The sequence below is a fragment of the Lytechinus pictus genome, chromosome 7 (genome assembly GCF_037042905.1).
Source record: "Lytechinus pictus isolate F3 Inbred chromosome 7, Lp3.0, whole genome shotgun sequence".
Taxonomy (NCBI): Eukaryota; Metazoa; Echinodermata; class Echinoidea; order Temnopleuroida; family Toxopneustidae; genus Lytechinus; species Lytechinus pictus.
The window spans coordinates 39,036,332-39,050,007 of record NC_087251.1 but is presented as its reverse complement, the minus strand read 5'-3'; the positions used below and the strand labels follow the sequence as shown (position 1 = coordinate 39,050,007).

The 13,676-nt window shown below is 34.1% G+C and overlaps 1 protein-coding gene across 2 annotated transcripts in view; it reads right to left on the bottom strand.

Moving 5' to 3' along the window:
* LOC129265201 (mucin-2-like) overlaps nucleotides 1–13,676 on the bottom strand; it is an 18,430-nt gene extending 4,754 nt beyond the window's left edge. The window contains exons 1-17 of one of the 2 annotated variants that reach the window (XM_064102650.1): nucleotides 13,549–13,676; nucleotides 8,884–8,961; nucleotides 7,950–8,030; nucleotides 7,095–7,199; nucleotides 6,073–6,247; nucleotides 5,671–5,742; nucleotides 5,307–5,456; nucleotides 5,024–5,102; nucleotides 4,088–4,257; nucleotides 3,675–3,831; nucleotides 2,993–3,113; nucleotides 2,550–2,702; nucleotides 2,003–2,299; nucleotides 1,584–1,634; nucleotides 1,262–1,333; nucleotides 597–647; nucleotides 297–368 (exon numbers count right to left, since the gene is read on the bottom strand). In XM_064102650.1, coding sequence (XP_063958720.1) covers nucleotides 297–368; nucleotides 597–647; nucleotides 1,262–1,333; nucleotides 1,584–1,634; nucleotides 2,003–2,299; nucleotides 2,550–2,702; nucleotides 2,993–3,113; nucleotides 3,675–3,831; nucleotides 4,088–4,257; nucleotides 5,024–5,102; nucleotides 5,307–5,456; nucleotides 5,671–5,742; nucleotides 6,073–6,247; nucleotides 7,095–7,199; nucleotides 7,950–8,030; nucleotides 8,884–8,958 — 1,881 coding nt within the window. In that variant the 5' untranslated portion in view covers nucleotides 8,959–8,961; nucleotides 13,549–13,676. Of the gene's footprint in view, nucleotides 1–296; nucleotides 369–596; nucleotides 648–1,261; nucleotides 1,334–1,583; nucleotides 1,635–2,002; nucleotides 2,300–2,549; nucleotides 2,703–2,992; nucleotides 3,114–3,674; nucleotides 3,832–4,087; nucleotides 4,258–5,023; nucleotides 5,103–5,306; nucleotides 5,457–5,670; nucleotides 5,743–6,072; nucleotides 6,248–7,094; nucleotides 7,200–7,949; nucleotides 8,031–8,883; nucleotides 8,962–10,887; nucleotides 11,078–13,548 lie in introns of those variants that run through there. The other variant, XM_064102649.1, reaches the window with a different exon arrangement.

The window sequence follows — 13,676 nt, the reverse complement described above, 5'->3', positions numbered from 1 at the left end:
TCAATAGAAAGAACTATCAAACTATGTTTACTCATATTCATTTTTTAAATGAAAAATGAAATTTCATTTCTTACAACAAAATGCAACTATATAACATTACCTAAAGTACGAGTGTAATATTAATAGCCATGGAGGAGATACCCTGCTAAAACCAATTCATAAAACTGAAACTAAAACTGCTAACTGTGCAAACAAAACATATTTATATATTGGTAAATTGCCTCAAACAAATTTAATGAAACTCTGAGAAACTTCAAATAAGTTGATTTAGTATATTTTGTGCAATGTGTGATTACCTTGTTCACAGAATTGTTCTGTGTTTGATCCGTTACATCCATGCCAGTGTTTTTGAAAGAAGACAGTGTGTCCTTATAAAATAAAACAAAAATTACATTAACTTGTAAACTCGTCATATTAATGTAAACGGAATCATTGGAAGTATGTATATTCATGTTCATGTTCAATCAGATTTTGGTAAAAATCATATTCAGTAGAATATAATTCATGTTCCTTTAATGTATGATAATATTTTCCATTATAAAGATTTTAAAAATCCATCTTATAATAACTACGATCATACATTCTGAGATACCTACCGGTCGCTTGTTCACAGAGAAGATCGAATATCCTCCCTTTGGAGCAACAAGCTTTGAAAAAAGAAATAAAAGCAAACTTAATTTGATATGAAAATAAGGTTATATGAATTTATATGTAAGAAGTGTAAACTTTGACAACAGTTTTCTTGACGGTGAAGGTTATATTGGAATAATTCTTGGATCGTGTATGCAACATCGTATTACTTTATGTATTCTTTACGTCGTTGTAGTCCGTTTTATGTATAATTGTCCTTCTATGTACCAAACACTTAACTTTAGGATCAAGGAGAAAATATGATCTTTAAAATATCAAATAATTTAAGTTGATCAATCTACATTATGCCCCTTTCGACTCAGTTGAGGTAAATAGAGATTCGGCAGGAATTGATTCCTTGAAATGCTAAAGCGCCCTTTAGACAGTTAGGCTAAAGAAGAAAAAAAAATCGTGGAGTGCCCTGAGAGTTATATCTGACACTCTGACAGACCTGAGCGATATATATGTACGAACCCACTATCATTATTTTTGTTGTTACTATTATTATTATCATCATCATCATCAAAATCATTATTCTATTCATAACCACATTAAATGGCGAATTCTTCACTATGAACCGTTTCTTTGCTCTAAAGCTAAAATAAATTTTTAGATCAATAAAATACTATACCTTTTCGTCAGATTGTAATGTATCCTTGTGTTCCTTTGTGATGGAATCATATACAGGAGAAGTTCCAGTGTCCTGTATTAAGTACACGATGTTAACATCTTCATTAGATAGCTCTGTAGTTCGCTTAATAATGGTTCAAATTTCAAGGAATTCGAAATACAAGTGCACTTTTGGGCATTAAAATAATTATTTATAATTTTTTTTTATTTGCTTCACCGAATAAACATAAACATACATTATCGTTAGTAAACAAAAGAGAACACACCCTAAAGTTTATATTATTTGTATTGTATTATTAACTTTAAATCTTAAAGGTACTCACCGGTTGTTTCTGGACGCAGAATACAGAGAACCCTCCATTAGGAACAGAAGCCTGTATCAAAGATAAGTAAATGAAACTGTGTGTATTTAATATTTTTCAATTGATTAAAACAAAGCTCGATCTCGATAAAGTTGAGTTTAAAAGCGTTGATTGTTAATGTATTCGGTTGTTAAATAACAATTTTTTTTTTTTCATGTCATCATATCATAAAAAGTAAATAAAAATGTAAATATTGATTGACAACCTCTTGAACACACAAGGAATCGATAAATTTACTCTTAGCTAACCTAGACAAAATTTGCAAAAGTGACAAAACATCATATGAAATACTTAAATTGCAATTTGTACGATTGAAAGAGCTCGGTGTCCATGAGAGATCAAAAAAAAAAATCTAAAATGAATAATCTTTTCCAACCTACCGTGGATATCTCAACTGCCGTCCTGTCTTCCTCATGAATTTGTTCCATGCGTATCTTACAGGTTGGTGAGACAGCAGGAGTGATCTTAAATGACTGCCTAGCCATTACGGACGGCATGGAAACAAATACCGAGGACGTTGCAGGTGTATGTTTCTGGACAGTACCAGATACCGTTGGTATAACCGGTGAGGGTGTTCGGTACGACAGGTCGACAGTAGCAGACACGGTTGGTATATCAGGTGAGGATGGTCGAGGAAGAACAGCCAGGCACTCTTCAGAAGGTGCGTTGAAAGCCACCTGAATTTAGAAGAAAATTGAATTCCGAACAACACGTAAAGGAAAATGTAGTGTTTGTCTTTGATTTTTTTCAGGCCGGTTAGTTGTTAAATGTACAGTATTTTCTTACTTTCGGGGGTACGTTGTACATAAGAACATAATAACATTCTATTCAATTTAATTTTAATTGTCATTCATGTTTCATAACTTGTTTCATAGCTTGTTAATTATGAAAAATTTATATGGAATTCTAGATTAAAAAAAAGCCTACCACAGGTGTTTCGAAGTGCTGGTGTTCTTCGGGAATAGTCAACGCCGGTCCAGTTCTGGTATTCGATTTCTTTCCAGTTTGAAAAACTGAATAAAAGTCCTTCGAAGGAGCATAGAGATCTTCTACGTTCTCATCGATATTACGGAAAGAAACCTAGGTTAAGAATAACAAATCACAAAAAATCAAAAGGCCAATATGTATATTTTTATCATTACACTTTTACGTTCTTCTCTTTTATTTCAGCAAAAATGTAATAATCATTTCTGAACTTTTCTTTTCAAGTAAATTATTTAAGATAGTTCATATGAGTCTTTTACGAGAAGGCAGTGTAACCAGAACTCATCTGTTTTTAAATCGTAGATACATGATGTTGACGGGAAAAAGTGAATAAATAAATGAATAACATTGAAAACTAATAATAAAAAAATAGCCTTTATGTATACCTTGCCTGCTCGCAAATGGAAAGGGAACCGTTTATTAAGACGGCCCGGTCGCGTTAAATACAGGAAATAGGCATGTCCAGCAAAAGACAAAGCCAGGTCAATCCCATTCCAGATATTCGGACTGTGAAAAAAAATAAAAGAAAAGTGTGATGCAGATTAACTGGTAATATATGTGAATTAGTTTGGATTTGGGTTCATTTACTTACTGAATAGTCACATCATTTCATTTCTGTATGTGAGTTTGCAAACAAAATATACCCATTAATGAGACATTGCATTTTGAATATCTCTTTGTATATATACAAATGCTATTCATGACACAATGGAGGATACCTTGAGATTTGCCTAAACTATCAATAATTAATATGTACACCTACATGAACGTTCTTTTAAACAGATGAATATTGAGGATTGTGTATCCCATTGTATTGATTAACGTGATAAGATTCTACCATTAATTTGATTTTTTAAAATTTAATTTGATTATTTGTGTACACGAAATTTAAAAGAAAGTCTTTATCGAGATATTGAGAAGGCATGTTCTCGGTTTTTGTTTTAAAACGACAAGATTGTAAACGGAATATTCTTGTAATGTGTTTTCCACGCAGGTTAATTTTCTTCTGATCATGAAGTAAAGCACATTTTCTCCTTTTTATGAATAGGAACAAAAAATATTAAATACCTTTTCAGAACTGGGTAGACGTACAAGGATAGAAGTCGATAGGTAGGCTCAGCTACAAACCAAACACTAAAGAAGATAGCGAATGGTAAATAGAAGGGCACCTTTCTTGGGTGGTTCTTGATCGTCACCATACAGCCGTATACGAATATGATAGCGCCTGAAGAGAGAGAAACAGAATGAAATAGTAAGATAAAACGATACATTTTGTTATTATCTTACTATAAAAAGAGTGGGTGACAATATACTTAGAGACATTCCGATTTATTTTAAGCGTATTTTTGTAGTGGCCAAATATCAATCAGATTGCCAATAAATTAATTTCTTTTTGCTAACAAATTTCATGATCAGTACCGTAGCATAACAATCATTCAGGTTTTTTTTTACCTTATTGATATAAAAGAACATTCTCTTACCTGTAAACTTTAAGCCAATCAAACCGCTTGCTGATAGTGACGTCATACTAGTAATGATGTCTTGGGGGTCAAGGAACACACGTTGGTCAAATAAGATGATTGTGTAGAAGGTCAAGTAGATCGCACCAAACACTATTGTCTTCACTGTTCCAGGTAGGCTTATCTGAGATCTGTAAAAAGAAAATATATAATCATTATCCCTCTCCTCCTCATCATTTGGATCATTGTAATAATCTCCATCTACATCATCAACAACTCCATCTTCATCAATACTACCATCGCGACAGCGCCTATCTTCGATCGACCTGATTGCAAATATTTCAAATTGTGTGTATACTTTTCAAACAAGTATTGTTGTTTACAACCTGATAGTTTGCCAGAGGCTTACCAGATATGACAACAAGTAATAACAAACCGTATTCCAAGTATCAAAGCTTATTCATTACTTTTAAGACGAAGAAATAGCTTATGACAATGTTCATTCACACTAATAGGGATCCATAAATGTACCCTATATTTTGGTAAAATAGCAGCACAACAGGTTGCTCATGTGTGCTATAATATACACATGATGCACCTTAAATGGGTGCATTTAGCTACACTGTGCAACTTAGATGGTGCAGAGCTGAACCATCTCAGGAAGGAACCAATTTAAAACCCTTATTAACAATGTTAACGTAAAGGATGCAGCTTTGCACCTTTTGGTGCAGACTTGCATATCCGGGTGCAAAATGTTACCCAAGAAGTTATTTTTTCACTTAGGGTGCAAGATGACACCGCAAAAGGTGCTACTAGTGTTTCATTTAAGGTGCAATCTTGATCCTTCATTTCCTATATAGTGTGATGGAAAGAAACTTCCAAGTTTGAATCACTGGGTTAACATGTGGGCTCTTATACGTATTAATTTATCTTGACATTGTGTGAGGTTGTACTTACCTGGTGACAGAGAACCCCTTTGACACAAGCAGCAGAACACACACAAAGAAAACCGTAGACAGCCACGAGAATACCTCAGCTGAAAAAAGAAACCAGATGAATAAAGTCAAACCAATTGATATGCTCCTCAATGCCAAAAAACTTATACATAATAATACTTTTCTTTATTATTCTTTATAATCACTTTTTTGGTATATTTAAAAAAAAATTAATAATGGATCATTTTAGGAGATTGAAAATTTGAGATCGATATTTTAATTGTTGATATATAAGCTTCAATTACCAGCGTCTTGCATCTTAGTCATTTCAAGTCCGGTCCGGGCAAACCTCGATAAATCGATGTTTAGGAGTAGAAGACACACTGTCTTGAAGAACAGACTGCTGTAGAATAACCGATAGGTTAGGTGCAGTAGTTTCCTCAATGACAAGACGTCTAGAAAAAGAATTAAAAAAAAAAAGATAAATGAAAGTGTGAAAATTTACACTAGGGTCTGATTTTGTATTCCCTCAAAATCTTGTAATAAAACGGTAGACACCACCTCTGGAAGTTAAATGTAGACATGAGAGAGAATAGACTAATTCCTCTTACAGCTGTAAGGGGGAAATATGATAATTAACTGAAATTTATAAAATAGTTATATACGTACATCTGAATCGAGTAGCCACGATAGTCATCGCCACGTATCCAAGAAAGAAGGCCAAGTCAGTCTCCATCATGACTGTTAAAAAAAATCATATATATGAGAAAGGAATGAGTATGACGTCAATGCTGTTAAGACTCCCGTGATAGCAGAAAATAGATAAGGTAGACATGATATTGATAATAATAAAATATTCTCCTTTTTATAGGAATTATTTTATTTCATTGATAATTAGACCTCGTGCCTTCTTTTCTAATTAATGTCAACCTTCGTGATTAATAAGTTTATGTACGTCATCGATATTTTTAATCAGTAAAAAAAAAATCCTGTTATTTATTTTGTATATACCTTATAATGAGGCAAACCTTACGCCATAAATCAATTAAAAAACCTGATGACAAATCTTACACTTCTGGTTCTCCGCAAATTCCGTCCAGAGTCCATTTTTCCCATTGGTCATATGTAAGGTGTACGAGACATTCCTCAATCCCTTTCTATTACTCCTACAATTTGCCAACTGTACGAAGTAGTGCTGTGGTCGCTGTCGGGATTCGAAGGTGATGGTATCTTGACAAACAAGCCACTGAATAACAAAATAATGAAAACATATTAATAATGTGGTATTGTCTAGAAATATAATGAAAATAATTATATAATAAAATAAGAAAAAAGAAACTGATTTTAATTTGTTTATTGTTTCATCTGGTCTGCGTTTATATCAGTTGTTATACCTGTAGAATAGTTTGGAAAGGAGGAAAGTTAGCAATATCACCTCTATTGTTTCTACTGAAATATTTTTACTACTTCTATTACTGATTATTACACGAATAATAATGATAATATCGATTATGATGATGATGATGTTGATAACAATGATCCGAGGATGATGCTGATAACAATTACTAGAACAGGTCTAACGTATTCTTTTGTTAAACTGTACAAATTATACACGTAGCAAAGAAGTAACACTTAGTATTTCTCCAAAGGAATGGATATAGGTCGTACACTCTTAAAATAGTTGGTCAATGTTTTAACCAATCCATAACCAACTTTGGGTCTTAAGCCTATTCTGTCCATCAAACATTAAAGAACTTGATGTCAAAGCTGTGTTGGTAAGTAGAACAACCAAACAGTAATTGAAAATTGTGTTGTTTCTCTTTGACCGATAATTAACATACATTCACACAAAATTAAGATACTTCAAAGAATTTACCAAAATTTAGCGGAGACGTAGATTTAATATCGATGTGACAACTTTTGGTAAGAATTCGATTGGTATATAGTTGAGCAGCACTTTCTTTGCACGGTTTGGTCAAAATGTTCGGGAATAATTTGAGCAGTTTGGGGCAAAATTATAACCAACAATGTGTTGCCGAACGAAATTTACCCAAAATAATGAGAGTGTACTGCCGTTACAACACACTACTTACTTTGAAACCATTGTCATCAGTGATCAACTGACAAGTAGGATCAAGGCCAGTCAATTTAATTTTATATTCAAGATCCTTCACCTTATCGATTTTACCCCGACAGGTCTAATGGGTGAAAAAGGAGAAACACGATTTGTTAGAAAATAATAAAACATTATTCGTTTTGTTTTTTACTTGGACACCGTAATTTTCTGGCTCAATTTTACGCTGAAAATAGCGTAAAAATTATTAAAGACTCAACTTAACGATGAAAACATCATTAAAACCTTAAAAAGTATTGTATCAAAAGCATGATACGGTAAAGAATAATGCAGCAAGTTGCCAGGATTGTGTCAAAAGAAAAATGGTAAATTTCTGGCTATTTGCTCAAAGAAATTTATTGGGAGTTTGAACGTATTTTCACTATAAGACTGTGCCTACACTGTTAGAAAATTTATCCTTAAAATAAAAGAAGTTCCTGCAGCAGAGTCTCGAGAACACCTGTAATCTTACCAGATTGCGTAAACTTACAGGAAATTGGTATTAGGTGTATGGAATCTTACAAATTTCCTTGAATAAAACACCCTTTTCCCTTTTTAAACAGACCTGTTCTGTTAAATTGCAGAAAAATTCCTGTTTTATGAAAATTACAGAATGATTCTGTTATTAAGAGTAAATAAAGGTGATTATTTTCAGTTTCTCCAGAAAAAATTGTATTTGTTACATTCTAGACATTCTTATGAGTTTCCTACCAGGATAAAGAGGCGGGCATTAAATAACCTTTATCAATTGAAAACTACAGGTCATTACTGACTTGATCCGCGACAATCATCTTAATATGATTATTACAAAAAAATGATTATGATATTTCATTACCAGTCTATCTTCGTTCGGTCGTATACTTCCCCACTGTCCATAGCTTTCATCAAATATGACGAGTCGATAGCAGCATTGGTCCTGTACAAAACACATTTTGTTTTTGTTTACATATATTAATAATTAACACAAATAATGATAAGACGTACAATACAAGAGTGGAATCTATCATCACTCGATTTAAGTTGTTGACTTACCGATCTCTCTATTTAAAACATAATATACAAACCTGTATGACCCAAAGAGATTATTTACGTTATAATTATTAACTTCATGCCATATATGTAAAAAATCGGAATATATTTTTTTCTTTTAAAAATATATATATGGTTCGTACTGAAATTTACGTTGTCTAATAGAATTTGTTAATTCTTCTTTTTTTCGTTTGGAGATAAAATGAAGTGCGTGCTTAAAGGCCACTGCATATACCTTACGATTGGTCTGCTACCCAATTTTGGAATAAAACGTAATAGAATTTGATGCTCATAATCATATTGGGACATGGATTATCTCATTGTGTAATGTTCTAAATCATCGTATGAATATCTATGTTTAAAATCTGTGACAATGCTATCATCATCCTTATTAAAATAAAAGCGAATTTAATATCTACTATTAAAACGCCTTAACAATCGTACGATTGGCTATAATTTGAAACTAATTTGGACTCTCCTACAAAATAAAGACTTACAGTCATCCAAAATTGTTATATTAATATTCTTTCACTTAATCTGTACTTCAAATAAAGATACATCTTATTCACATTTTCAGAAAATGATCAAAATTATATTTTTGTTCCTAAATCGGATTGTTGACCAGTCGTAAGGTGTGCGGTGGTCTTTAGAAATGTGAATTCAGACCAATCTAAACTTGAGATAAAATTTAAACCCGGTTCCGGTATACCATTAATTTTTTTTAAAAGAGGATTACTTACAGCGGGGTATGTGATAGTGAAGTTTAGGATGTTGTCCTCCCTGTTTTGGAAATAAAATTGCCCAAGGAAGGCCATATCCTATATGGAAGAAAGGTGGAAGTAAGAGAGAGAGGGGACATTAAATAGCGTATAAAGTTATTTGAGCAAAAGTAATTTCCTTGGAGAAAATTGTACATTTATTGAAATAGATCATTTTCGATATGTACATCATTAATGCATCTAAATGGAATATTTTCTTTTACTATGCCAAGATGCAAACGAAATTTTGTTTCGGGCTTTATGAGTAGTTTTGAAACAAGTCTAGTCTTTAATAAAAGAGGACGGAGCTTTTTTCAAACCTGTTCGGCATGGGGTAATGAGGCAAGCGCTCTCTCAATCGCGAAATAAACTTTTAGCCTTTTAAAGTAAAAATCTATGTCCAACGTTTTGATATTTTTTCGTTGATTTAGGTTTTTTGAAGACATTCCTTTTCCTTTTATTTATTTTAATCCTTTTTTTTCCTTTGGCCAACTTTTGATAATGTTTGATACATTAAGATATAATATTTCACATTTTTCATTTTCGTTTTTTTTTCCATTTTCAAATGTTAAACACTGTTTTCATGGTTTTAGATCTTGTGTTTTACATGGGGATCATTATCAAATCCCCAGTTTCAAAACGCATTTGTGAATGGCTCCTTTTTCTTACCATTGCGCTTTAACCGTTTCATTCTTAAAGATTACTCTCTTTTTTTATAATGAATGAAAATGTAAAATCCTAAACGCATTCTAGAAAAATTTTAGCATGCTTTCAACACTCATTTGCTGAGGCTCTACCATACAAAACTACCGTTGAATATTGCACAGAATCTTTATTCTAAAAAGTCCTGGTGCCTTTTTCATAAAACTTGTTACTATAAGACATTTGCAATATCAGTTTAAAGCTACTAAAATCATTCGATTTGATTGGCTGATATTTAACCCGTTATAGAAGTTGTGTAAATGTTGTTTTAAAATCTTTATGAAACGGAACCCAGGTATATCTGGCGAGACCATATTCATTGTTTTTCTTCATTCTTTGTCAGAACGAAAATAGCGGGGGGAGCATCCAAAAGAAAATTCCAGGTGGGGATGTTGTGTTCAATCTTTGCCCAGGGCTAAAGCGTGTAGAAATTTATTTATTCATTTATTACAATATATTCATTCAGATACAAAAGATCAGCAAAAAGCTGTTTTTTATCAATGACCTGATGAAATCTAATCATATTCTTTATAATATGATACAGTAGCGTACGCAGGGGAAGTGGGGGGGGGGGGGGCTACAGCACAGGGGTTCAACCCTCTTTAAAACCCATTTTGTACGCAGGGATGTGGTCACAAGGGTTCCCAGCCCCCGTAATAAATTTGTTTGGTACGAAACGACCTCAAATTTTGGGCAAAGGCGCTTTTTTTCTTCTAAACTTTTCATTCAGCTTGAAAGCCCCCCCCCCTTCAAAAATACTGCTTACGCTACTGATATGATATAAACGTATAGGCCTACACTTATTATCATTAACCTTAGTGTTATTATTATTAATATTGATTATTATTTCTATAATTATCACAAAATATATTTTGTTGTAGGATGGGGGGTCGGCAGTTCGGACACTTTATATTTTTTAAGCCTTCTATTTTGTTTTTGGATTACACTAAAAATATGAATTCAATAGTTTTAATCATCTTCTATTTTGTTCTTTATAATATTTCCTAACATTTTGTACTAAAAATTGATGAAACTTTGCTTGTAAATTTTTCAAATGACTTTCTAAAATTGATCTTCACTCGCTTCGGTCCCTCTCAATATTCTGTTTGTAGAAGAATAAAAAAAGTATACAATGGTATGTGTACACACACTCCCCATCATGTCAATGAACATTTTACATCCAAACTCCATTCACAGGTTTAGCCCCATATCCACCCCGATGTTTCTACATCAGTATCCCTCCCTCTCTTCTTTAAAAATAACCCCACTCCTGTTACAACTCACCTGTTCCGTAGAGATTTCTCCGCGTTTGAATTTGGCATCTGCATTGCCCGAAACGAGCAAAATGCAGGCCAAAACCAGCACGAAGAATTTTCCAAGTTCCATAGTCGATCTTTCGGTAAATCAGCTTTATTCACTTGATTTTCTTGCGAATTACATGCTGAACTTAACGTTTGTTCCGATCGATGAAAAGCTTGAAAAAATTGTGATTAGTTGGTAGCAACGTGGACTATATAATACAAAAGTTACTGACGTATGCGCGCATTAGTCGAGTGACGTAACAATGCAAGCGGTTTACACTTAGATGATGACGTATGCACGCTTTAGGAGTGACGTAATAATGCATGCGCTCTCATAAAAAATGATGGGCGGTCCAAGCGCAGTAGCCACTTTGGAAATGGATGAGAGGTTATATAAGCGATAATCAGGGGAGGATTCAGGATTTTTTAGAAGGGGGGTATTTTTGTTCAGAAAAATTGACAAGCTAAAAAAAAAAAGAATAAAAAGGTCTTCAATTGCGCTTCCCTAACATTTTCCTCTACAAATATTTCATTTAATGACCCACAGGGGGAGGGGGGGGTGCACGAGCCAGATTTGCCCCCTCCCCCTGGTCCGCCAATGGCATGTTCCTTGTTGTCTCTAAATGGAAAGGATCTGTTTGGTCCCTTATCACATTCCTCTCGGAGTGATACCAGGGACCAATCCCTTTGAAGTGAACTGTACACATCATTTAGAGTGCATTATGACCAGTGGCGTACTTAGGATTTTCCACGGGGGGGGGGGGCAAAATCGGCCGCCAAAAAAATTGACAAGCCAAAAAAAAAAAAAAAAAAAAAAAAGTCTTCAATCAAAAATAAAGGTTATTGTTCCAGAAAAAAAATTGACAAGCAAAAAAAAAAAAAAAGGTCTTCAATAAAAAATAACGGTTATTGTACCAGAAAAAAAATTGACAAGCAAAAAAAAAAAAAAAAGGTCTTCAATAAAAAATAACGGTTATTGTACCAGAAAAAAAATTGACAAGCAAAAAAAAGAAAAAAAAAAGAAAAAAAAAAAAAAGGTCTTCAAGCTCATCAGGGGGGCAATAAAGGTCTTCAAGCTCGTCAGGGGGGCATAAAAGGTCTTCAAGCTCGTCAGGGGGGGCATAAAAGGTCTTTCATGCTCGTTAGGGGGGCAGTGATATGTATTTTGTATGGGTTGTGGCTCGTCAGGGGGGCAGAGTGCCCCCCCTGCCCCCCCCCCGTAGGTACGCTAGTGATTATGACTCCTTTTTGAGTGAATATTGCTTGTGCATCCTTTATTCCAGTCTCAAAAGATGCAAAACTCACTTCATAAGGAGTGAGATCATCTCACACCGAGACGAGTGTGATTATAGGGACCAGATTAGATCATTCGTATTAAGAGAGTACAAATATTCGATCGATCTGTTTTTAATGTGTATTTTCCTTGATTCGGCTTTCTCCAAATATATTCAATTGAATTTATATCCATACTTTTCTTATTTACTACGCACCAATTCCTTCGAAAATGGAAGTTAAATCACAAAGGAGAGCTGAGAGGCTTTTGTCGAAATCGGAATCCATTGACTCTGGAAAACGACAAAATTTGCAATTGTTCGTCTGGTGCAAATCTTCGGATGATCGGCTGTCCCAGTCCACCAAATTTCGACAAAAGCCTCTCAGCTCTCAATTGTGATTTTAATTGCATTTTCAAAGGAATCGATGCGTTGCAGAGTTTCTCCGGAGTAAATGCGTCAAATCTCCGTTGATCGTTCTAAGGCTACATTCCAATACAACCTAGGGCCTTTTCACACGAGAATCTTGAATCATCTTTGTAATGATTGAAATTTGTATTTAGAATCAGTGTACCATTCACACGTTCACTCGAAAACTGATTTTTTGAATTCGAATTCCTGAGTGAAGGCGGTATTGTGTCCTTTGTGATTTGTCAATCAAACCCAATCAAAGCACTGCATTGAAAAAAAAAAAGAAATTACGATGAGTGCATGACAATTGTATTATCTATACGGAAGTGCTTGAAATGTCAGGTAAGCTCCGCCCCTCAACAGTTGTTTTGCAGGTCGTAAATTTCGTACCGTAATTTGAGTGAAACCGGAGTAGAATTTGAATTCGTGATTGGCGTTCAGGATTCTAGTTTGGTTTCACACCTGCTGGAAATTTGTCATTAGAATTATTTTTCACTGGAATCGTCATTCAAATTACGATTTTGGTACCGTGTGAGAGGGCGGATAGACCTCAGCTTGGAGCATACATATAATGTTTGGACCTCATTGGTACTATAGGAGTGGCTTGGAGTACAGTCGGGGCTTAGAACATGGCCCTGGTAAGCGGGGGTGCCTCAGGCACCCCCAAAAAAATCATTGGAAGTGGTGCGTGTATGCGTGGCCTCATAATTATGTCAAGTTTAGATCAATCATTATGAGACAAAGGCAAAGTGAATGACCACCGACGCTGTTTTCATTAAACAAGGCTGTCATTTGCCCTGCTCGTAACGAGCATTCATATAAGACAATAATAGTACTAATTGTGTTATAATAATTATGATACATAAATTCCTCATACATTGAAATTAATCATTCTTAAAAATTCAATTACAGTTATGGACATACCAATGCCAATGCAACACATATCTATATTCAACCCTTACCACTCGCGATGGCGGTTTCCTGCTTTCCACACTGCATATATTTTCAATTGAATCATGACTTAAATCATGTACTCGACATCACGTTTTTTTCAGTTACTTTAAGCTCTTGCTACTGTTTATCTTTTATA